Below are 26,310 nucleotides of genomic sequence, written 5' to 3'. Positions count from 1 at the left end.
CGCGTTTCCGTGTTGAGGCAGACGCTGTGTTTGTCGCGTGCGGAAGACGAGGAAGAGGAAAGATTTTAAAACTAAACTTTGAATTCGAATAAAGTAGAGTTTAAAAAATGTTCATTTTATCATTCTGTGTCCTTTTTTGGACATTCGTGGCAATAAATGGCGGTGAGTTATCGTGTTCAGACACGTTAACTTTGGTCCGGTTGAAATCGAAAGTAAAAATTTAAGGTTGTGACGTCGTTTAAAATTCACATTTCTTTGAGTAATTTCTGTGTGATTTACGAACTTAAACTTCATTTACTTCGAAAACTTGCAATGTTAACATGTTCTTTAAGGAGTCAGACATTACAAAAAAACATTTTCAAAAAATAATAGATCTCTTCCCTGCTTTGTGTAATGCTAGCATGCTAGCTTAAAACATAGCTTCTGTAGCGCAACTTTAACATTTGCTATAATTGTTGTAGCCGTTCTATTACAAATAGAAGTTTATGTGACACAGTTCTCTGATTTCATTTTTTAAGCACATGTCACTTTTGTAGAACACTGAATGAAATAAATTTCCCCGTGGGAGAAAAGCTAGTTCCTGTTAGAAAAACGAACCAACATCACGGAAATGATTAGCATAGTGGCTTCCTTCTGTTGTCCTTGTATGAAATGCAGTACTTCAGCAGTCCCTGACATGTTAGATGTTTACATCTAGTCATTTATTTCATGACTTGGATTGTAAATTGACCTTGACAGAACACCACATAAATGAAAAACCCTTAGTGTAAGCCAGCCAGTCCACAAAAAACAAAAAAAAATCTCTTTTTTACCCTTTTTGTTTATTTCACTCTGTTTTTCAGAGAAGCACTCCCTCACGTACATCTACACGGCCTTTTCCCATCCTGTGAAGCTCCCAGGCATCCATGAATTCACTGCTATGGGTCTGCTGGATAACAGAATGATCGACTACTATGACAGCTCTGTGCAAAAGAAAATTCCCAAACAGGACTGGATGAAGGAGCGACTCCAGCAGGAATACTGGGATAAAGGCACACAGTCCCGGCAGAGCAAGCAGCAGTGGTTCAAGGTTAACATCGACATCCTGATCAACCGAATGAGACAAACGTCTAATGGTGAGATTTGAAGAGATGGGTCATGTGTGCAGGGCTCCAGACTAACTTTTTTCACTAGGAGCACAGTGGCCCCCAACTGAAAATTTAAGGGGCACAACCAGAAAATTTAGGGACGCATACCGTAAATCAACATTCTAACCAAATCTACTAATTTCCACTGTATTACTAATAAATACTTTAATAATAGATGCAGAAATTACAATGTGCTGTTCCAAATTCAGTGTCACATTTTATTCTGGACTTTTGAAGATGCAAAAAGAAAGTAAACTGACAGCAGCATTGCTGTCATGACAGTACAAATAGTAAACAAAATACCATACATAAAAAAAGTTTTTAGTGACAAAGTGATTACCGTATTAACCTTTCGGTCATTTCACAGTTACAAACAATACTTAAATGTATGTAAACATTAGGGGATGGAAATTCATGTTGGCGACACCAAATAGGTGCAGCCAAGATGCACAATAAGCGTGTTTGAGATCGCCCAGATGGATGAAACGCGGCAACATATCAACTGGTGTGTGACGTATATTTTTGTTTTTGCTCCAACATCACCTGTCAATCAAAAAGAAATATCACGAGAAAGGGGCGGAAGCAAGACCCCAACCAGAGCGAACGCAGCTGGAAATTTAGTACTGACACAAATCACAGATCATTCTAAGAGGAAGAGGCATATTAAAAGTAAATTGAATGTTAAGGACAACAACTTCCTGTTCTCCTTCAGTCTCGCTGCAGCTTCGCCTTCATTCCCCCCCCGGGGGGCCCAGGCGCGGCGTTGGTTCATCTTAAACACGTCTATCGTTGCATTTTCCCCACGTGTTTTAAATGTGTCTAAGACTAAATCCTGTTGTTGCTCACACGTGTTTAATGTTAGAGCCCCGTTAGCTGTCACGCATGTCGGTGTGGGACATTTATTCTCCTCAGCTGACCATCTGACGCGGGAGCGGTGTGCTGCCGTGACAGCCGTGCATGAGAGCCGTGGTTTGGTTCGCGAGTTTGAGACCCCTGCTGTACACTCTGGCTCTGGTACACTAGCTGCAGGTCGGAAGAACGAATCAATAGTTCGCTTGCTCATAGCTCAGACGCACATGTCAGGTTGATATTTGTCTCCGTTTCCTTCCCACAGATGTTTATGCGCGCTCGATAATCTCTAGGCCCCTCCCCCTCCACGCATTTAGCCACTTACAGTGACTTTCCCTATTCTTCTCACACGCAGTGGCCGCCTCACAGACGGGCATCACGTGATTGTGTGCTCGCGTTTGATGAGTATGTATGCGAGTGTGTTTGCGTGCGTGTGCGCTCGCGTCTCATTGCTCATTTCATTGATCATTGACGTGCCCCTTCCATGTTTAATGTATAAAAAATACGGAGGGTGGGGGAGGCAAATTTACTGGTCGCACATGTGCGACTGGATGTAAAATTCAGTCGCGCACTCTCAAATTTTGGTCGCAAAATGCGACCAATTGGTTGCAGTCTGGAGCCCTGGTGTGTTCTGTCCACTTGATGCTTTTTGTGTTTTAGTCAGTATAGTTTGATATAATTCACATTTATTTTCCTCAGACACTCACGTTCTTCAGTGGATGCATGGATGTGAAGGTGAAGAAGATGAACAAGGCAACCTCCAGTTTAAGCGTGGCATGGACATGTACAACTATGATGGAGATGACTTCCTGGCTTTTGATGATAAACATCAAGTTTGGGTGGCTGCAGCAGATGCAGCATTCCCCACCAAGAGGAAGTGGGATGATGTCACAGCTCTGAAAGACTACACCAAGGGTTACCTGGAGAAGGAGTGCATGGAATGGATGAAAACCTTTCTGAGTTATTCAAAGCAGCAGCTAAGAAATGCCTGTATGCATTTTTAGAATATTTTTAAACAATTCCAAATGTAGTTTTAGCAATAAATAGTTAGTCTAGTAACCGAAAAATAATCTCCTACATTTATTATTCAAATACATATATTATTTTTCATTATAGTATAAGGTATTTAGTTATCTTTAGGTTTCAGACATCAGCACCATCACTAGGTAAACAGCAGTTGTAACTGCTTGACGTTTCCAGATGGTTTTGTTCTCAACATGGAAGAATAGAAAACTACACAAAGATCTGAACATTTAATTTTCCATGTTTAGACAGTTTAGTCCAAGTTTGGAGGACTGTCCTGGTCTGAAGGCATCCTGAAAGCTCTTCCTTTAGTATTAGCTGTTAAATCCAAATGTGTCAGTTACTAAAAAGTACATCTAGTATTTTCTGAGTCACAACGTCTCTACAGTCTATTTGAGAAACAAGATAGTTGCCTATGAAGCTCATAAAACCAAAGTCCAAGTTGTGACCATCCAGAGTCCTCGTCCATCATCCAAGCTGATAAGACGACTGCTGATCAGATTTATTACCTTCAGAAATCAACTTTCACTTCTGGAACCATTCCTGAACACATTCTAGTTAGTTTGTATATTTGCTAAACACCTCCTGATGAAGGTGCAGAGAAACAAAGCAAATGAAAATCTGTTCAAAGTAAAGATTGACTTTTTATTTTCTCCTTTCAGCTCCTCCTGACGTTTACATATTCGCTAAAAAAGCCAAAGAGTCCTCCAACATTGTGCTGACGTGCCTCGCCACAGGCTTTTATCCAAAAGACATCACCCTAAACATCAGAAGAGATGGGCGTGTCCTCACTAAAGACGATGGAGTGATGAGTTCTGGAGTTCGTCCGAATCACGATGAAACCTTCCAAAGAACAGATTATGTGGAGATTTTAAGGAGTGACTCTGCTAACTACACCTGTGAAATCATTCATCCAGCTTCTGACATGCATGTTGTGAAAACATGGGGTAAGACCCTCTTTGTTGCTTTTTATCCATTAGTTGTTTTTTCACATCTCTAGAAATCTCAAAGTTTTAGATTTTGTTGTTTACATGTTTTAAGTTGGAAAATTACTTCCAGTTTACACAATGTCTAACTTACAGTGAGAGAATGTAAAGAACATGAATCTGTGTTTTTCTGTTCTAGATCACCACCTTCCTCCTGTTGATAAAAATAACCTTGGTCTTTATGTTGGCATCGTCATTGGTCTGCTCGTTTTGATTTTGGGCTCAATTATCGTGTTTCTTGTCAAAAATCCGGGAATCTTCAGTAAGTTCAATGTGTTTAAGATGCGTCTTCTTAGAAACATAAAAAAAAAAATCTGAATAATGTAAACTATGTTAAAATAATAATTTTAATATCTTATAAATTATTGACATATTTTATTTTTCTTTGACAGAAATGTTTGAAATTAGTAAAAGCAAATGCACTCAAATTGATGCCATTCTAAAACCGTATCAGGTTAAAGCGTCAAATCCAAATTCATTCATTAAGCTCTTTTTATACTGAAGTAACACAAGGTTGTTATCTACAAATCCCTTCAGGGCTCGCCACAGCCAATCAGCTTTTCTCTGATTTGCACTGAGACTTTTATCACGGATCCCCTCCCTGACTCTATTTTATCTGCGCTGGGGGCCGACACAGGGAGACCCAGACCCCCCCTGGGAATTGAACCCTGATCTCAAAGGCCAGTCCTACAAACAGCCAACAGAGCCATCCAGCCGCTACTAGAATAACACAATGTGCTTTACAAAATTAAAATATCTTATAAAAAAGAAATGAAGGTTACATTTGATCTACTTTGATCAGGACAGATTAAAATATTAATTTCCAAGATTATCAATCAGAGTTTATTAGATGCTGCATCATCCATGATTTCTAATGGAATCTGTTTTTACAGGACTTAAATATCAGCCAACCAAGAATAAAGGTAACACTCTTCTTTCTATATTTTAGTTTTAGTTCAACTTCAAGGCCTTTCTACAAATGAAAACACGTACCTGAGGTGTGCATTTTAAACAACTACTGGTTGTTTTTAATTTTTTATTGTGACAGAATCCCTTTTCTTTAGTCTTTAAAAGTGAAACAAATAGAAGTCAAAGTTTTATTCTTTGTAATGAAATATGAGTAAAATCCTAAATTTTCCTCATGACTCAATAAAACAAACTTATTCAAATGAAGCAAAGAAAAGCAGGACATTCATTTCTGGTCTGCTTCTGTTTGTTTTTCTTAAAGAAATATTGAAAGTTTTTATTTTCAAGATAATTTAACTTTAAAAAATTGCTATTTAATTCAAAGCAAACCATAAAACAGATCTTTGCTTTAAACTTCTTTTTTTTTATTTTTTATAAATTGATAGTTTTATTTTCTTGAACATTTGACCACATTAATATGAAACCAGATAAAAACACGACTGAAAATCCTTTTTGTTAAGACAGAAAAAATGAAATGTATTCATGTTTTAATTTTTTTATTATTATTCTTTAAATACAGATCCAGAAGACGTGAATTCAGGTCCTAAGTTTGAAATCCCTCTCACCAAGGAAGACAAAAGTAAGAGTTTTCTGAGTAGAGATCGAACAATATCCTTTGTTTGTTTTTTGTTGGTAGTCCAGAAGACAGATAATAAATATTTGGATCCAATTTTCATTTGCAGTAGAGGTGAAAATATCGGCATCAATGATAAAAATAAATCTAAAATAAATATTTTTGTTTTTAAATGGGTCAGATATATAAAATAGTCGACCCTGTTTCTGAGTAAATGTTCAGGTTCCGCTGTGTTGAAACATGTTTGTGATGCAGTAACGGTCTATAAAATAGAAAATTTCCTAGAATTATTCCCCAAAACAGAAATCATGTCAATGTTTTTCATTGCTGAAGATTTGTATTTAATTTTAAGATGAAAACAACCAATTTATCTGCAAAGTTTCAGCCAAACAAAAACCAAAATAAAGCTTGAATCACTTCCAGATTCAAATCTACATTTCACAGTATTTTCTAATCATAACCAGTTTCATTAGAAGGGAATAATTTGACGATCTTACTATAAGTTGTCTTTATGCATTTAGAAATGATCTCTACTTTTGTTGTAGAAGTCAGTTAGTTTTGATTTGTTTCTTGTTTTTCTAACAAACATTAACATCTATTGGTCCTATTGTGCGAGTATTTCTTGGTCTGCTGGAAGTTTCAGGGTTTTGGTTTAACTTCCTTTATGTTTTCAATTTTTACGTCTTTGGAGGAAACTTTAAAATAACATTCTTAACCAGATCTTTCCTTCACAGACTCGGGTTCATCTCTTAACAGCAACGACTCTGCTATCGGTGGTAAGTATCTTTTATCTTTATATACATAAAGTGGTCTGTAGAAGGACAGAGACGTCAGTGGGGAGTGTCTTCCATCCATTACAGCCAATATGGATGATATAATGAACAAGACCACCTTAGCACCATGAACCAGAAGGCTGTTAGAGGAGTTAAAGTGAGTCAGGAAGAAGGTCAAGCCACAAAAAGACAGACAGATTCCAACCGTAAAGGATTTTCTCTTAGATCTGAGATTTTGTTTCAATACAGACTCTATCCCAACTTTGCTAGAAGTCAGTTTAAAGTCTGTGGAGGTGATATGATGCAAGCGTTAAAGATGTAGAGCAGTTGGTTAACATAAGACAGCAGCTTGTAGATGGCATAACTAGCACAGATGCATCTGGTCTTTCAGGTGAACTGAAACTGATGTTTCTACCACTAGACCAGAGAACATGGAGAGAATCATGAGTGTTATAGGAAAGCAGCTCAGTGTCCCACAATGCTTCAGGAGTGTGGCTTTGTATGATAGGAGGAGGCTGGAGCTCCTGGTGACTTAGAGAAGAATTTAAAGACTGGAGACGACCATCACAGAATGATGGTGCAGAATATCTGCAGCTGGTGAGAGAAGCTGCTGTAGATGACATTGAAAACACACTAAAGTACTTTATCAGGTGACTCAAGGTGAGATGGGAAGGTTTAGGGCAGGGGTCGGGAACCTTTTTTGCCGAGAGAGCCATAAATGCCACATATTTTTAAATGTAATTTTGAAAGAGCCATACATTTATGTAGTGTCCCTTTCCCACACTGAGGCACGGAGACTCAACCTCTTTTAAGGTTCTTTATTCTGGTTAGTGCAGACCGCAACAAACGCCGAACAATTAATTCAGCAACTCCTGAATCTCTCCCGCCGAGACGAGAGCGCTTCTCCCAACTTTATATTCCCCTGCTCCCGCTGCAGCCCTCCCATTTCCCTTATTCGGCCCATAGCTGAACCCCATTGGTCCAAACTACCTAACAACAGGCTGAGCGACAGAACTGAGAGCCAATCAGATCTCTGCTTGATGCGTTTAATGAACTCCAGAACTTTTAACGCGGCCCAACAGCCAAGTTAAACTCAGTCCGCGACAATATGTTTAAAACTAAATATACAAATGAATGTGTTCATTTGATGTAATTTCAACATTTTTAAAGTACAATAAGTCTGTGGATTCTTTTGAATAACGTTGTTATGCTGTTGCTGATAAATGATGAGTATTTCCCGTGGTAGTTTTGCTGATGGTCTAGTCAGGTTGATACGTGGTGAGTTTCTGCTTCATGCAGGCATTGAGACTTTAAACGTGATTGTAGGTCTGAATGTTCTGTAGATGTGAAAAAGACTGATCACATGCAGACACGGAGTTTAACACACACTCACACGCTGCAGTGAGTGACAGGCAGCGGGTTTTACGTTTTTACAATCCCTGCGCGATTCACCTGCTGCCGGTCCCCACAACCCCCCCACCCTCTGCTTTCTTCCTCTATCATCCCGTGGCCGCAACTGCGCGCTCTTTCTCAGAGACGGGAGCCCGCAGTTGTAGGCACGTCAATTCAAAGGTTTCCAGCTGGTACAAACTCTGTGAAATAATAGATAATAGTAATTGATAGCGCTGGCGCTGATTTCTCTCTCCAAGCACTGCAACTACTCCGCGCCTCTGGCATCGCATCGCGCCCGAGAAGGACTGGTCTAATGAAAAAAAAAAAGTACAATTAAAGATTTGTCTGCGAGCCACATGTGACCATAAAAAGAGCCATATATGGCTCGCGAGCCATAGGTTCCCGACCCCTGGTTTAGGGCAAGGGGGTATTCCAGGAAACATGTTTAAACTAGCCTGACTTTAAGGTGACCTAACAAAAAAATGATTTATCTTAACTGAAGCAAATAATTAAGTTAGATCAAAGTAAAAAAGTTTCTCTTTCCAACATCCATATGTGGTCTTATCACCCTCTCATGGCGGAAAAAGTATTATCTGAGCTTCTTCATCCACTAAATCATCTTCAAATGGACACGCCATGCTGCTTCACCTCTCTGTAAACAAACTAACCTTCAACTAAACCTGCTCCAGACCAGGTTATGTTCAGAGCATGAGTTGCCATGGCAACTTGACCTACCCTGAAACATACCTCTGTTTCTGGAACCGAAAGCTGAGGTTATGGTGGTTCATCTCCGCGGTGATGAAAAATTCGACACCGTCACAGCTTTACGTGTGTGTGATGTAAGGATAACGAGAGTGAATTCCTACCACAAGCTTGAACTAACCATCATGCATTCTGCTAACTATACATGTTTAGGACTACATTATTAGAGATTCATATAGATAGGAAAGGTTCCAGACATGTATAACTATGAATTCATTATATTCTTGATACTAGAAAAGTCAATAGCTGTAACTATTATGAAACCCACACTAGAAATAATCATCTTGTCATTTTTACAAAAATAATAATAATAATACCGTATTTTCCGGACTATAAGTCGCACCGGAGTATAAGTCGCACCAGCCCAAAAATGCATTATAAAGTAGAAAAAAACACAGATAAGTCGCACTGGACTATAAGTCGCATTTTAACTTTCACAACCTTATATGACACAATCATAGCAGACTGTTTATCTCATAATTTCACAGTAATTTTTTCTCAAACTTATTTATTTATTCCTTTCATGAAGCATCATTGGCTAACTAATACTCTGTTTTCATCCTGTATTTGTAGAAACAGTTTTCACTTTTATTGCATTTCTGAATCTATGAAATCATTGGAAAATAGAATATTATGTTTTTAGCCTTCAAGATCTTACTGTAGAAAAAGTTTGCTGATTCTCTGAGTCACTTAACATACTCTTAACACTTAACATACCTCATACATCAAATTGACCCAGGAACATCATCTCTGTTCCTCACAAATGAACATAACAGGAGGGTTAACAATGTATTTATTTCAATTTATTTCTAATATAAGTCGCTGCGGAGTATAAGTCGCACCCCTTGCCAAACTATGAAAAAAAGTGCGACTTATAGTCCGGAAAATACGGTAAATAAAAAGTTAAAATAAATATAAAATATTCAGAGTAATTACCCATGACTTTTAGAAACCTGCAAATGAGATGAATTGGTTATTGTAGAGAGAAAAAGGCGGGGAGACAACACCCCATAGAGGCCAAGACGGTCACGTATTTAGTTCTCAGATGAAAATTAATGTTCATTTAGGAACTCAATGAGTGCTGACCATACAGATAGTGGTTCAGTCGTGTCGTTGGAAGAAGGTACTGAATTGGCTAAAGAAATGTATTCAAGAAACAGGTTTTTCATATAGACAGGTTTATGGTGTTCTTTGATTTCCAGCCCATGAAGATGTTTTTTTTTTTGTACCAATTGTTATTGCTACAAGAATATATTTATTCTTAGACGGGTCAAGATACAAATTTGATTGTTCTGAAAGGTCTTCTAATAGACACAGTGAAGGTGTACATTATCTTAAAGTCCCACTCCAATCATCTTTTGGTCTATTTTCCAAATTCCCAGTGGTCTTTTAATTATGATGATTCTGTTTTTTAGCCACAATAAGAAAAGAAATGTCCTTTTCTAGGACATAGTTTCTGCAGAACGACAGCAGTTGATCAGGAATTCACCCCTGAGTTGTCGGTGGGACTGTTGGTACGAAGCAACCCCCCTTTGTTTGAACAAAAATTGTTTTTATCTCTTCAGGTTGTAACTGAAAAATCAAGCTCGTCTTCTTGGAACAGGGGGGGTCAGTGAGCCTGCATGTTTTCCAGACATCCCCCCCCTACTCCCATCTTCTGACCTGGATCAGACGAGCCTCACCAGAGAAGGAGGGTATGTTGGAGCACAAGCCGGAAGCAGCTCTCTGTCCAGAACGTCCCATTACAAAGATTGTAACAATTACAAAAAACAAAACCTCTCAACCACATTATATTCCCCAAATGTTTAAAGTGCCTTGTCGTCTGGACAGATAATTTCTGTGATTAAACTGTTTTAGCTTTGGTTTAGAAAAAGGATATGGTCATAATTCTGAGATGTCTTCATTGTGAAAAATATCTGGAGTCAGGTTAGTTTCCCCAAAAAATAAATCATATAAACTAAATCAGTTATATCCTAATTATAAAATAAAAGTACAATTAGAATCAAGCAAGGAAAACAAAAGAGACTAAATGCCTTTGCTTCACACTGGATTATTATATTCAATTATCTCTTATATGTATAAATATCCAGAAATGTTTGCTTGGCTGTAAAATAACAGCACTATGCAAGAGAATGAGTTATTTAGAAACATGTGACCCATTTCTGCCTTGATTCTTTGTTTTACACAGTTTTCATTTAGTAAAAAAAAGACATTTTTACTGTAGTTTCAACATTTCAGATGCTATGAATCAGGTTGGAAAGTAATTTGTAAAATTAAAAAATAAATCACTCAAAGCACTTTTAAAATATAAGGATATGATCAAAGGATTTGGTCAACCACTTAATTTTTTAATTTTATTGAATGTTTTAAAGGATTTTTTTATGTTTTAAGGTTTAAAAAAAAAAGCCAAAAATATGTGAGGGTAAATGGCCGAGAAAGTTTGCATTATCAGAATTAACACACGCTGTGGAGGCCTGAACCGTCTGATGCAAAGAGAACGTACATAAAATGTACTATGTGATAATGCACATAGGTATCCATTAACCCGTTTATACCATGGTCACTTATAGTAGAAATAAGTATTCAATCAATTCTTACTACTTTATTCTTGCTTTTTTTTTGGTTTAGATCTTTTTTTTAAATAAAAAATGTAAATTTTGTTACGTGATGCCTTGTTGTCACGGTAACATGACAACACGCCGCTGCAGTCGGCCCCGACCTCGACTGTAGCAGCAAAGGAAAGAGATGTAAACGCTGATGGTTACGATGAGTCAAAGCATCAGTTCAGACAGAAAGTTCAGCTGTTAGCTTGTTTTTGTCCGGATGATGAAGATAAAGGTTGTTTTATAGAAGCCAGCGCAGTGATACAGAACATTTAAGCTATGTGACCAGAACTACTTTTTAGGCGTGGACTGTCCCTGTCCGTTATCACTTTTTAATGCACAGCCAGCAGCCAATCAGAAGGAAGTATTCACTCAGACCAGGGTAGAATCATTTAAGAACGTTATTCAATGAATGCTACGCTTCCGTTTTAGCTCAAACTTTTAGTTATTTGTTGATGTTGTTTTCTTTTGCTCATTTATGTTGATTTGACTTGTTACATTTCTGTTCTGAACAGTTTTCATAATTTTACTTTATGTTACAGCTTCTAAGATATTTTGAAGTGTTACTCAATAAGTGCAGCTTTTGTCTAATTTCTGAGCAACACATTTCATGAAGCCATAGTAGTATTAAATGTTACACAGACTGAGATGTCTGCTTTCTTTCTAAATTATATTTGGAAACAAATCCGTTATTATTTTAGAGACTGTTAGAGATGAGATTAACATCACACTATGGAAGACTATTGCATTCAATAAAACAAGTTATTTTATTTAAAAAAAGTCCCCAGAAGTGACCTTTGTAGTTCTTTAAAGTAATAGAACGGAAATGACGGAAGAAAATCTGAACAAACAGACTGAGCACTTATCTGCTCATGAAAACTATAAGATGGGCTGCCGTCATAAGTGTCATAGGTGTGATGTTTTTGGTTTATGTTCTCGTCACGATCTTTCCGGTCTGTTTTGTTCTACCTGTTAACTTTGTTGACAAACATTACAGAGCAGAACGTTGGAAATATTAAATATTGACCAAAATGAACTGCTTATCTTGTTTGTCAGTCGATCCCGACGACGATATCGAGCACAAACCCGTGACGTCTGTGGCCTGCTGGACGCTCACGTTATAGTGCGGTTAACTTTTTGTCTCGCAGTCAAGAATTTTCTTTTCTATGTTTTTTTGTGTTTTTCCACTTTTTGCAAAAAAAAATCTGATTTTTATACATATTTTTTTACGTTCTCAAAAATATTTAAATGAAAATCACAGTAAAAAATTAGAATGAATATCCTCCTTTTTTATTTTATTGAATGCAATATGCTTCCATGCGACACACTGACTGTACGATAATAAATTCAGGCTGCATTTAAGCCAAGTTTCACTGAACTGTAGTAGCTAAAGATGAGCCCTAGAGGGCGTTCAATGGTCAATTTGATTTGTTACTTGTACCTGTGTTGTCTCTAAAAATAAATAAATAAAAACAAAATTCTTCTGAAGCTCATTTGTTTCTATTTTGTGGACTGTTTTAAGAATAAAACATCACATTTGCACCAAGATTCATTTTTATTTCCAATAAATAAAAATATAAGTTAACATTGTTATTTATGTTGATCTATTACTTTATTAAATACAACTTAACAGAAAAGGTCATTTAATCTTAGAAGTTTCACCAATTCTTTTGACTTGAATCAGAATCAGAATACTTTATTTTTGCCGGGGGGGGGGAATTACATTTACAGCAGAGCTCCTATCTCCACATTTCTACACAGTCAGAATAAAGAGAGAAAAGTTACTTACAATACAGTCTAGTGCAAATGTTCAGTGTTCAGATGAACAGTGTGTAGCATGAAATGTATAGAACTGTTGTGTTGCTTTCTAAGGTAGATGCTTCTTATTGAAGAGTTGTACAGTTTAATTGCCACAGGAAGGAAAAACCTTTGGTGATCAGTTCTTCTTAAGGGGGGGTCTTGGTTTTGCTGACCGTGAGCTCCTGTATTGATCCAGGAAGTGGTGGAGAGGACAGTTGGAGGTATCCAGGATGCTTTGCAGATTTTAAGTATCTTCCTGTCAATCACAGGCTGTAAGGAGACCAACTTTACTCCCACCACGTCTCCAGCCTTCCAGATCAGTTTGTTTTATCTGTTTGAGTCTGCAGCCTTCAGTCTGCTGCCCCAGTACACCAAAGCAAACAAGACTGCGCTAGGGACCATGGACTCCTAAAACATCCTCATCATGGCTTTGCAGATGTTGAATGACCTGAACCTCCTCAGGAAGTAGAATCTGACCCTTTTTACTGAGCATCTGTGTTCTGACCCCGGTCCAGTTCATCAGTGAAGACTCCCAGGTACTTGTAGTCCTCTACTGTGTCCACATTGGATGGAAACGGGTCACTGGAGACTTGGTCTTCTTCAGGTTCACCACCAGTTCCTTAGTTTTGGTGATGTTAAACTGCAGGTGGTTCCTCTCACACCATGAGACAAAGTCATCGTCCTGTACTCGGATTCCTCTCATCCGCCGATGCCACCAACTGAGCACTAGAGGGCGTTCAATTGTCAATTTCATTTGTAACTTGTACCTTTGTTGTCTGTAAATAAATAAATACATACCAAATTCTTCTGAAGCTCGTTTGTTTCTATTTTTGTGGCTTGTTTAAGAATAACGCATCACATTTGCACCAAAATATATTTTTATTTCCACTAAATTAAAAAATAGATTAACATTGTTATTTGTGTTGTTTTATTACTTTATTAAATACAACTTAACAGAAAAGTTTATTTAATCTTAGTAGTTTCACCAATTCTTGGCCTCGCTGACCGGGAGCTCCTGTATTGATCCAGGAGCTGGAGGAGGCATGGGTGGAGGTATCCCGGATGCTTTGAAGATTTTAAGCATCCTCCTGTCCATCTGTACTCCCACCAATTCCCCCGGCCTTGTAGATCCGTTTGTTTAATCTGTTTGTGTCTGCAACCTTCAGTCTGCTGCCCCAGCACGCCAACGCAAACGGACTCTGACCCTTTTCACAGAGGATCCGTGTTCAGACTAATTTTTTTTTTTTTTTTTACTTGTACCTGGTCGGCCATCTTGGTTTTGAACTCATTCATTGGTTTTTCTCCCTTGATTAAATGCTAATGCTGATTAAAAAGTGCACTTTATGTTTTGAACATTTTTCAAACACATTGAAACCCATTGATTTATAGGCCTGAAAATTGAAAGTAGGTTCCTTCAACCCTGTTAGGAACTCATAGCTCATTTGACATTTACTTTTAAAATTATGACATACAGTTGATTACTGTTCTTAATGTAAATAGTGTGTGTCTTAAATAGTGTGTTGTAAATGGTTTTGTCTAATCTATCTTCTGTTTTGACCTTGTTTAGGTCAGTTTTTTCCCCCCTCGTCTTCTATCCGTTATTGGAACTACTTTTGATCTGCACCATTCAGCTCCCTAAATGGTTCATGGTAAACTACCCATGAACGTTTAACTGTCTCAGCTAATTGTTTTATTTGTTTCTTCATGCTTTAGCCAATTGATTACTTTATTCCTGTGTTGTGTTTTCTATCCACACACTCTGGACTCATTGAGTTGAACATTTATATCTTCTGTACGTCAGCGCACGCTAAGCAAGCGTTACATTAGTGATGGACACGATAAAGCATCAGTTCAGAGAGAAAGTCCACCTCTTGCTGCTTGTTTTTGTCCAGATGATGAAGCAAGAGGTTGTTTTAAAGATGCCAGCGCAGTGATACAGAACATTTACGCTATGTGACCGGAACTTCTTTTTTAGGCATGGATTATCACTTTTTAATCCACACACAGCAGTCATTTAGAATCCAGTATTCACCCGGACCATGGTATAAGAAAATGGAAAAAGCCAAATTTCCTTTGTTTTAAAAAGTAAGTCAGACTGTATTATCCTCAGTGAAATGAATTCAGAACTCAAATCCTTTTATTGATGACATTTGTAAGCCTCCTACAGAATGGCTACTGATCTAGGGTCCAGATTTGTCAATTGCCTTCAAATGTAATTAATACTAAAAGACATTTATTTTCTTTTATTTATTTATTTATTTATTATTGGAAAGCTGTACCTTGCATCATTGTGTGGTTTTGTCTGCAAGAGTTTGTAAAGATTATATTTCAATTAAAAAAACACTGTTTAGGGTCCTTTTTAATGATGACGTCACACTACGGTAACCCCACTTGGACAAACTACGTAGCGTAGAGATCCGCTGCAAGGTTGACTCTCAAGCCCGCTTGCACGTTTTATAAATTACAAATCAGATTCACAATTTCAGATGAAATTTGAACATAGCCTACACGAAAAAAATATAAGATCAAACTTAAAATTGGCAATTAATCTAATTATAATATTTGGTAAATTTCATATTCACAAATCAAAGTTTTCTTTATCACAACTTTTTTTCCCTTTATTAATTAAAGAATTAGAATCTTATTTACATACTGTTTCTAATAGTTAAAACAAAAAGGCCATACATATTTATGAAAACTGTCTGTCTTTGAGTATTTTCAATGCATAGTATCTGTAATCTTTTTGTAATACATGTACCATCCCCTGACGTTGTTGTTATGACTATTGTTCCTGTCATACATATTTGTTCTATTTGTGTTGAACAATAAAGTAAAAAAAAAAAAAGACTCTTAAGCCCGCTGTTGTGGCAGGGACTTCTGCCGGAAGCGCGCTGTGCACAACCGGTCCCTACCAAAAATCATGGAACCAAGATAAAATATTTTAAAACCAAACCTCGAATTTAATCAAAATAACATGGAAAATGACATTTTTGCCTTTTTGTGTCTTTTTTGCGACATTTAGGACCATAACCGCCGGCGGTAGGTTATCGCATAAATTCTAACTTTGATCCATTTGAAGAATTTGAAAACGAAAGTGAAACTAAGTTGTCGTGAAGTCGTTTAAGTCACTTTAATGAGACATTTTTTCTCCATCAATTACAAAGTTCAGCTGCGCTTATTTCATAACGTGACGTGTTATTTAAGGAGTCAGGAAAAACACGAAACCAAATTTATAACACGACGCTGAAGTTGGCTTCCGTTTCGCGAGGGCTCTGAGTGACTAAGGCTACGTTCACACTGCAGGCTGAAACGACCCAATTCCGAATTTTTTGCCTCTAAGCGGCCCAATTCCGATCTTTTCATGACAGTCTGAATGACACAGATCCGATCTTTTCAATTGCGACCCAGGCCCCGTGGGTTTGCCGTCCTGATTCCGAATTGTAGCCGTTCTTTTCAATTGTGACCGACGTCTGACCGACCAGGCGACTTGATTCCGAACTGTACGTCATCGACACGCAACAAACGTCATCATTTTGCGTTGAAGTAGGCGGCAACGAGAACGTAAACATTAACCATGGTGGACGATGCTGCTGAGATCAGTCAGTGGAAGGGAAGCGAGATCCCCGATTGGATTAATATTTGGGCTGATCGCTCTTTTCAGGCCAAACTCCAGGGCTCTTATCGCAACTGGGCGGTTTTTGAAAAAAATTCCAGATAAATGGCAGAGCGTGGTGTTGAACCTTTACCGCGATAACTTTTTTTTCTTTCTCCCCTTTCCACCGTGCTCAGAAGCGCGGGGGACCCGAGGCGATCCTCCTCCTCCCTGTTCTGATCCTTAGATTCTCCAGAGCGGGTTAATAAAGAGTCCATAGCATTTATTTTGGGGGAAACCTTCTTTTATTACCGTCCTCCGTAACACACAACATGAATGCGCGCCCACACTGCCCCCCCCCTATTCTCTATCGCGGCACGCGCTTGCACACACACACGCGGGCGCGCGGCCCCAGCACATACACATTCCTCTTCCACTACAGTGGGTACAGACGATCCCGACTCCAATGCCCGCATGCGCAGAAGCCAGAAGAATACTCAACGGTGAACGACGTCACTTGTTGTTTGAGGAGCAAACGTTAACAATGGATGTCAACAACAGTGTTGTCAAAAGCGGAGCTCTTTTTGTAATATTAAATTTATTTTCACGAAGGAGCAGCACAATTACAATCTCCTCATTTTAAGAAGGCATTGGAGTCGGGATCGTCTGTACCCACTTTTGTGGAATGGAAATGTGCATGTGTTGGGGCCGCGCGCCTGCGTGTGTGTGTGTGTAAGCGCGTGCCGCGATAGAGAATAGGGGGGGGGGGGGCAGTGTGTGCGCGCATTCATGTTGTGTGTTACGGAGGACGGTAATAGAAGGTTTCCCCCAGAATAAATGCTATGGACTCTTTATTAACCCTTTCTGGAGAATCTAGGGATCAGAACAGGGAGGAGGAGGAGGATCGCCTCGGGTCCCCTGCGCTTCTGAGCACGGTCGGAAAGGCCGGGGAGAAAGTCATCGCGGGAAAGGTTCAACACCACGCTCGGCCATTTAGGTGGAATCTTTTTCAAAAACCGCTCAGTTGCGATAAGAGCCCTGGAGTTTGGCTTGAAATGAGCGATTACCCCAAATATTAATCCAATCGGGGATCTCGCTTCCCTTCCACTGACTGATCTCAGCAGCATCGTCCACCATGGTTGATGTTTACGTTCTCGTTCCCGCCTACTTCAACGCAAAATGATGACGTTTGTTGCGTGTCGATGACGTACAGTTCGGAATCAAGTCGCCTGGTTGGTCAGACGTCGGTCACAATTGAAAAGAACGGCTACAATTCGGAATCAGGCCGGCAAACCCACGGGGCCTGCGTCGCAATTGAAAAGATCGGATCTGTGTCATTCAGACTGTCATGAAAAGATCGGAATTGGGCCGCTTAGGGGCAAAAAATTCGGAATTGGGTCGTTTCAGCCTGCAGTGTGAACGTAGCCTAAGAAACATTCTGCCGCATTGTTCGCACTAAGATCACACCTAGAATCAGGTGCTGTTCAAAAACCACAGGAACTACCGCTGTCAAGTGAGCTGACATCTGTGGAAGTGCGGTCTTGTTAGCCGACGCAGACTTTTTGCATACGCGTTTATCAATGAGAGCTTTTGCAAGCCCTATATTGTTGTTTGATATAAAAATGTAATCATTTATATTGCATGTCTGTCTATTCCATAATAAACTACCAGAAATAACGTGTTATGTTTGCAATATAATCAGACAGATTCTATAATAAGTGAGCTTTAACACTGACAATAGTGTTTTGTGGGTTGCTGAGCATGACATGAAATGGAATCAAACAGAAATGAAGATACGCCACGTAAAATATGGAGTCCTATGCTGTTCATAATTAAATAAATATTTAATTCAATAAATAAATGTGACCTCATGCAAATACACAATCAACCAATAAATCTCTCATAAATATATAAAAAGTTCATGAAATTAAGAAAGACCTGCACACCGATTTTAAATTAGCCATTATAACATTCAATATATATCTTTTTGCTTTATAAACCTGTTCATTATTTTAAAACAGCATTTTAAAATATTCATTTTAATCATGTTGAATATTATTATAATTCTACGTCTTTTTTCAGAACCTCGGATTTCAAAATCAATATTTTCCAAAGTAGCTTTGTTTTTATTTCATGTTGCTGTTTTTCAGAATGGCGTATTTATTTCATGAAGAGCTTTTTCGGGAGAATGTCTCAGGAGTTTGTCAATCAAACCAGACAAGGCGGAGACACTTTTGTGATTGGCTATTCCTTTACTCAGACATGAGCAGCAGCACCCTGACTACATCGATCGAAGATGCGTCAGCGAACGTGACGGCGCAATGCACACTCCTCAACACTAGGGGGAGTATGCACCTCAACACATCCAGTGTTACCAGAAATTAGGCAGTTTTGGTTCTAAATATGCGGATAAAAGTGGCTTTTGACGAGTGTGCATAAATCAGGTGATTCTGTGGTCAGTTCGGCTGTTTTCATCTTCTTATGAACGTATAGTAGTGGTCTAAGTTAGGCTGGGTGGCTGTTGGAGTTCCACAAAACTATGAACTGGAGTTCCATGAACGCACCATTCCGCATGTGTGAGGAGCTACCAGCTAATGTTTTTAGCCTGATAGCCATATGTGGAGTGGTGTCTGTGATTATCTCACTTACAATGCATGGCTGCACAATGCAGACGGAGAGTGTTAAAAGGTCAGGTTTATTTATTTTGAATAGTTCTACATTAGGCCTGCACAATATACCGCAAATTTATCGTTATCGCAACATCAAGCTGTGCAATATGCATACCGCAAAAGATGTCAAAAATCGCAATAAATGATTACCTTAAATTTGCTAAAACAAACTCATGGCAGCTTGAAATATTGAACAAATGAAATAAATCCCTTTATGCATTTAACCAATCGGAAGGACCCGTTTACGTTGTTGATCAGTCAGATGAGCCCTTTTATGTTTGATGTTTGCCTCCTACGTCGACAAGGGTCATTTGGAGTATAATTTTTAAACTGTTGCAGTGAAATGGAAATTATGTTTTTGGTTTTTTTGCTATTTGTTTATATACCGCAAATTATATCGTTATCGCAATATTAATCATCAATATCGCATATTGCGAGTTTTCCTCATATCGTGCAGCCCTATTCTACATGATAACAATGTTTCCATGTTTGAGTTCATGAGATCATCCCAGAGAGAGGCTCTGCTTCAACTCCTGCAGTCAAACTACGTCTTAAATTGTAAATCAGAGCGCCCAGCGCAAGAGAGTGTATGTGAGCGCAAGTTAAGGGTCTGTTGTTCAGTTCGCCGGAAAAGTAATAGTAAAAAAAGGTTTCCTCCAAAGTACAGTGCCTGATTCTTTTATTAATCCGCTGTTGAGGGTCAGAACGGGGAAGTGAACCCCAAATCAAACCCCGGATCTCTGCTGCATTTTCCAACCACGGTCAGAAACGTCATCGCAGGAAAGTTTCAACATTTTCCCAGAGAGGGAAAACTAAAACCAGAGGACCTGATTTATAATCATTGTCTCAATGAAAATAGAAAAATATCATAAGGTTCAGGAGGCCCGAGCAGGCTTGTTCCGCTATCCGCTGCTGCCTGGTCTGACTCTGTCGGTCCGCCAGCTCGCCTCCTGTGTAAGGTGTAAGGCCACAGTGTAAGGCTCCGTGGTTTGGTCCACACAAACCCTCAAACTACAAAAACATAGTCGTCCATGTCTGCATCTTCTAGAGCAGACAGATTGTTTGTCTCCATTTGATCTCTAATGTCAGCAAAGCTGACTGTGGGCTGCACGGTGGCGCAGTGGTTAGCGCTCTTGCCTCACAGCAAGAAGGCCCCCGGTTCAAGTCCCGGCTGGGGGACATGAAAAACACAACATCAATGGGGCACCTTTCTGTGTGGAGTTTGCATGTTCTCCCCGTGTATGCGTGGGTTTCCTCCGGGATCTCCGGCTTCCTCCCACCGTCCAAAAACATGCTACATAGGTTGATTGGCAACTCTAAATTCTCCATAGGTGTGAGTGTGAGAGTGAATGGATGTGTGATTGAGGATATTCCACCCTGCGACAGACTGGCGTACAGTCCAGGGTATCCCTTGCCTATGCCCAAGTGCGCGGGATAGGCTCCGGCAACCCCGTGACCCCGAAAGGGAATAAACGGTTAAGAAGATGAATGTCAGCAAAGCCGTACAGATATAGCTGAAATGTGTCATCTCTCTGACTGGTACACCGCTGAGTGGGTATCCAGGAATATGAGTCGATTTCCATGGATGAGCCAATGAGCGTTTAGATCCCACCCACTTTCACTGATTGACAGACAGACCCATTCTCCCGGAAAAGCCCTTCATGAAATAAATAAGTCATTCTGGAAAACAGCAACATGAAATAAAAACAAAGCTACTTTGGAAAATATTGATTTTGAAATACGAGGTTCTGATAAAAGACGTAGAATTATAATAATATCCAACATGATTCAAAAGGAATATTTAAAAATGCTGTTTTAATCATCCCCTACCATCTCTGGTAGGGGATACTGGGCCCTTGGCAACGGCGAAGGTGTTCCCTGGGAGCTGGCTTCCTGGATCCGGCCCTCACTCCAGGCGTGGAGATGGATCCCTGAGCTTTCTCGTAAGACCAGGGGCCGGGGATCACATCACATCTGATACCCTGTGGTATGGGTTCTGATCCTTGTCCCTGAGCGCTGGGCCTTGCTAAATTCCATCTATGGGTGAGCCTGTCCGGCCATGGTAACAACACTCGTTGTGGACCGCCACCTCTCTTGGGTGTCTTCCTCCTGGGCCGGGGCAGCTGGCCCCTGCCTTGCTCTCACCTGGACCAACCGTGGACGGGTGGGTAGCTACCTGGAGCATGGGGCGTTTCTCCCTTGGGGGACCCGTGCCTGGGATCAGGGCGGAGGGATGCCCAGAACTCCTGGGTGGTGGTGGGTTGCTTGTCTGGGGCGGGGCCCTGTGTTGGGGCAGCGGGGGGGCTGCTCCCCTGGTTGGGCTAGAACTGCACTCTCTGTCCCCCCGATGCCTCCCTGCTCTCTGGCTCTGGGGGCCCCCGTGGTGGTCCTGCTGGCCCTAGCCTGGGTGGCAGATGTGATTGCCTGGCGGGCAGTTGTTCTCTATCTACTGCCACTTAAGTGTATTTTTTTGGGTGGTGGGATGGTGTCTTTGATATCTTGACTCCGTCTCTGTCTTTTATATTCCATCATTCACTCTCTAGAGCACAGGTGCTACCTCACCTCTGAATAAATCGTTTGAGTGAATGAATGAAATATTTCACGAGTTGTTCCGAATGCATAAGTATACGTGTGTCAATACATCAGTTCTATTGTTTAAATGTTGACATGTTTTTTTATTTTTTTTGGAGCCATCAGGTATGTTTGTGGTATTTGGGTGGGTGTCTGGGAACAAGCCCCGCCCCCTTTTAGATTTGTTTTCCTAAACTTGACTATATATTTTAAACATCCAGCAACTTGTTTCTTTATGCTGCTTCACGATTCTACCCCCCCTCTTCTTTTATCACCCCCAACATCCCTCCCTCTTCTTCCCTCCTTTTCTTTTCCGTCCGGTCTAACAAAATCTGTTACAAATATAAGTAAGATATGCAGCCCGGGATCTGACATAGGTGAATGATAAATATTTCGTTCCCACAAAATAAATAATTTGTGCGAATGAAATAATTATTCACATGATTAGTTATTCATTAACACGGATGTGAGCAATACTTGGATTTACAGCAGATACCTTCACATTTCTGTCTGTGTGTGTCTCATTACACTGCATGGAAGACACGAAGGATGTTTAGAGATTACATTTATTTATTTTAAAACGCTCCACAAAAGCATCAGTAATCATGTCTGCGTTCATTTACATCCCGGTACGGTCTCCATCCTTCTGCAAAAGCCGCTTTCCACCACTACTTCCGTATCTCTGTGACCCACATTCGTTCAAGAGGGGAAAAATAAAAACAAGAATGATCAATTTTTATTTATTTTATTATTTTTTACTTATATATATTTTTCTAACTTGTCCTGTCCAACAGCTGGGCAGACAGATGAGAGCTGAAAGTCTCTTTTGTTGGACAAATTTTACTGTTACTGTTCTGGGTTTTGAATCTTTTGACACACTAGGTGTATATTTGAATAAACCCCTTTTGTTATTTAGGCTAAACTTTATTCATCTTACTCATATCTGTAACAGTCTTGTTGGACTGGATGGAAAAGAAAAGGAGGGAAGAAGAGAGAGGGATGCGGGGGTAGGAGGGTGATTAAGGAAGAGGCGGTAAAATGGTAAAGCAGCTTAAAGCAACACGTTACTGGCTGTACAGTCAGGTTCATAAGTAATACACATCTAAAATGGGCGGGGCCTAACACTCAAATGTTATAGGCATGACGGCCGGTGGACGGACATTCATATTAGGTCTCCGTCTGTTTATGTGGGTTTTTTTCCCTAGAAATATTGACAGTTTTTATTTTCAAGATATTTTGACTTTTAAAAACAATAACAATTTCATACAAAGCAGCTCATATTACAGTAAACAGACCATTGCTTTTAACTTCATGTTTTCATGTTTTAATAAATTGATAGTTTTATCATCTTGAACATTTACCACATTAATATGAAACCAGATAAAATCACAACTGAAAATCCTTTTTGTAAGACAGAGAAAATTAAATGTATTCATGTTATAATTTTTTTTATTGTTATTCTTTAAATACAGATCCAGAAGACACTAATTCCACGCCTGTTGGGGGAGGCCCTCCTAACAAGTTAAACATAGGTAAGAGTTTTCTTTCTGAGTAGAGATTGACCAAAATGCTTTGTTTTTGTTTTTCAGGGCCCCTCATAATTAAATACACAAAAAAAATACACAAAAACAAACATAAATAAAAGAGAAATTATAATATAAAGCTAAAGAAGAGAAATAATAAATAAGAGTTAAAATATTAAAAACAGCTAAAAGATGAAAATGTAAATTAAAATAAGGTAATGTATAAAAAATATAAACGCCTAGATTATAATTAAATACGTTAAGAAGTTAAAAGTACGCTATGACTAAAAACGTATAAACAAATAAATATGTGATAATTTATAATATACAATATAAGAGTAAAATACTAGATCTAACTAAAAGCTAAATTAAATAGATATGTCCTTAATTTCTTTTTTTTAAAACCTCCACAGTAGATGAGGCCCTCACATCCTCAGGTAGGCTGTTCCACAGACGAAACCCGTAGTTTTTTAAGTGAGGCCTCGCCGTGGACTTTAGTTCTGACTCTCGAGACCTTCTCGCACTTCACTGATGAAGGAGGAAGCACAGACTCCTGGTTTTAAGGCAGAGAGAGACAGAGAGACACTTCTAATGTGTGTTATAAAGTATCCTACAGAACTGCTCTGAATAAATATTAAAATAAACTCTTTGCAAAATCAAAGTTTTACAAAGCATCAGAAATGTTTCAGAAAGCGTTTTTGATGAGTGAGGATCGGTAACGGACATTCTTCAGCCATGGCCCTGGGAGGGGGATTCTCCGTTTAACGGTTTCTGCGTATTGATGAGTGTCTCTGGTCCCTAATCGAATACTTAGGGTATTCTGTATATATACTATATATATGCTTTGGCACACTAAAGAAGGATTTTTATTTAATGAATTAGTTCTTGACCGGGGAAAGGTAGTTTGCCATCTCTCGGTGGGTGGAGTATCCCTGCCCCAGTTGGAGGAGTTTAAATATCTGGGGGTCTTTTTCACGAGTGAGGGAAGACCGGAGCGCAAGATTGACAGGTGGATCAGAGCGGCGTCCGTAGTTATGCGGTCGCTCTATCAGTCCGTTCTGGTGAAGAGAGAGCTTAGCTAAAAAGCAAAGCTCTCAATTTACCGGTCGATCTTCGTTCCAATACTCACCTATGGTCATGAGCTCTGGGTCATGACCGAAAGAACGAGGTCCCGAATACAAGCGGCTGAAATGAGCTTCCTCCGTAGGGTTGCTGGGTTCTCCCTTAGAGATAGGGTGAGAAGCTCGGTCACCCGCAGAGAGCTCGGAGTAGAACCGCTTCTCCTCCACATCGAAAGGAGCCAGTTGAGGTGGCTCGGGCATCTAGTCCGGATGCCTCCTGGGCGCCTCCCTGGAGAGGTGTTCCGGGCATATCCCACTCGGCGGAGGCCCCGGGGAAGACCCAGGACACTCTAGAGAGACTACGTCTCCCGACTGGCCTGGGAACGCCTCGGGGTCCCCCCAGAGGAGCTGGAGGAAGTGGCTGGGGCGAAGGAAGTCTGGGCATCTCTGCTTAGACTGCTGCCCCCGCGACCCGGTCCCGGATAAGTGGAGGAAGATGGATGGATGGATGGATGGATGGATGGATGGATGGATGGATGGAAGGAATTAGTTATATTCGCATCCTACCTGCGTTTCTCCCACGAAAGCAAACAACTGATCTTTTGCAAGGATGGATGTGCATTTTGTGCAGATAAGTATAGCTGATCACCACTAATTCCACAGAGAAAGTGCTTTATATTTAATTCATAGTTTTAATGCCTTCAGTGTGAATCTACAGTTTTCATAGTCATGAAAATAAAGAAAACTCTTTGAATGAATAGGTGTGTCTAAACTTTTGGTCTGTACTGTACAATTTCGAAATCGAGTGACCTAGAAATCTCCCAGAAATCTCTGCGAAAAACCAGTGTGCTTTGTATATTTGAACATTTGATTTAAAGTTTCATTTTATGTCTACAGCTGGACTCCATGGTAATGATGCTGATGCTGATGAAGCAGCCCCCATCCGGGATAGAAGCCGGGAACGTTTTCATAATGAAATGGAGTCTCCTCCCTTTTAACTTTAACAGTAAAAACATCTTTTAACACCTTTTTTTTTTAATTGAGACGGTTTGCCTTTTAAAGCCTTTACCGTTAAAGTTAAGTGAGTAGAGTAATACATTTTATGGTTGTTACAAAAAAGCATTACTTATATGTATATGAAAGACATATTGTCAGATTTATGAGTAATTATCAAAGTCTGTTTGTTTTGATAATTGAATAGGTATAAAGTTCTGTATTTAACATCTGGCATGATCGATCACAGGTCAATGTGACGATGTGAGAGCAGACCAAATAGCAGAACCACGTCTCCAAATGGTTCTGCTTCAGTGTTTGGTTTGCTCATGAGAGCAAAGTGTTAAAAGAGCAAAAAAACAAAGAAACTTAACAAACCTGGTCAGCTTTAAAACTGGTCACCAACCCCGAGAAAAAAAAACATTTTTTCTATTTTATTTTATTTTACCTGATTCTGAAGAAGAAAAAACAAATGCTTTCTCTCCAGCACATCTGGCACATTTTGACACGTTTCAAGTCGCTCAGTCACATTTCAAAAATACATCCGCTGTTTTCTTAAAGCGGCTTTGTCGACCGCTAAATTGAAAGCATTTTGTTACCATGTCTTTTTGAGCTCAGTCATTTTTTTATAATTGAAATTTTTTGATTACTATAACTAAGTTCTCTCAGGGCTAGAATTGCTTCCTGTTTTAAAGTTCCCACCAGTGTTTTTGTCTTTAACCATATTTTAGTACAATTTATTTATCTTATACCAGTAGACTCTGGTATCAGTGTGAAAAACAAATCTACTCTAAATCATTTAAGTATCAGAAGATTTTAAACAGCACTCCTGTTGGACATTTTAATGTTAAATGTTTGTTTACAGACAAACCTTAAGATGTTAGTTTACCACTTTCCATCAAGGAGCTCTGGTCAGCATTAGAAGGAAACAGCTGACAATAGGAGCTTTTCTGTGTTAACCTGCAGAGTTTTAATGCACTTTCACACTATTCCAAAGCTCCTTTTAGCAATAGAACTAACTAAATAAATGTAAGAAAAGCTGAAAC

The 26,310-nt window shown here is 39.4% G+C and overlaps 1 protein-coding gene and 1 long non-coding RNA gene across 2 annotated transcripts; both read left to right on the top strand.

Moving 5' to 3' along the window:
- Positions 1-12,533, top strand: LOC101175175 (H-2 class I histocompatibility antigen, Q10 alpha chain-like). The gene is made up of 9 exons (XM_011480677.3): positions 1-162; positions 843-1,115; positions 2,676-2,966; positions 3,662-3,946; positions 4,125-4,247; positions 4,879-4,908; positions 5,472-5,531; positions 6,260-6,301; positions 10,018-12,533. Exons 1-9 carry the CDS (start codon positions 108-110, stop codon positions 10,026-10,028), a joined length of 1,170 nt encoding a protein of 389 aa, XP_011478979.2. The 5' UTR covers positions 1-107; the 3' UTR covers positions 10,029-12,533.
- A 3,203-nt stretch (positions 12,534-15,736) lies between these two features.
- On the top strand, positions 15,737-25,846 carry LOC110015864. Its single transcript, XR_002291123.2, has 3 exons — positions 15,737-15,894; positions 23,160-23,219; positions 25,169-25,846. It is a non-coding gene; the product is annotated as an uncharacterized LOC110015864 (long non-coding RNA).
- The last annotated feature ends 464 nt before the right edge of the window (positions 25,847-26,310 follow it).

Source organism: Oryzias latipes, chromosome 11, assembly GCF_002234675.1.
Source record: "Oryzias latipes chromosome 11, ASM223467v1".
In the NCBI taxonomy this organism is placed as follows: Eukaryota; Metazoa; Chordata; class Actinopteri; order Beloniformes; family Adrianichthyidae; genus Oryzias; species Oryzias latipes.
Note: the sequence above shows the minus strand (reverse complement) of the source record. Positions and strands in the feature narration are given on the sequence as shown.

What these genes read in the sequence shown, in the direction of transcription:
- LOC101175175 (XM_011480677.3), top strand. Translation starts at nt 108, where the DNA reads ATGTTCATTTTATCATTCTGTGTCCTTTTTTGGACATTCGTGGCAATA. An exon ending in ATTCGTGGCAATAAATGGCG is followed by an intron (nt 163 to 842) that starts GTGAGTTATCGT and finishes TCTGTTTTTCAG; the next exon opens with AGAAGCACTCCCTCACGTAC. An exon ending in AATGAGACAAACGTCTAATG is followed by an intron (nt 1,116 to 2,675) that starts GTGAGATTTGAA and finishes TATTTTCCTCAG; the next exon opens with ACACTCACGTTCTTCAGTGG.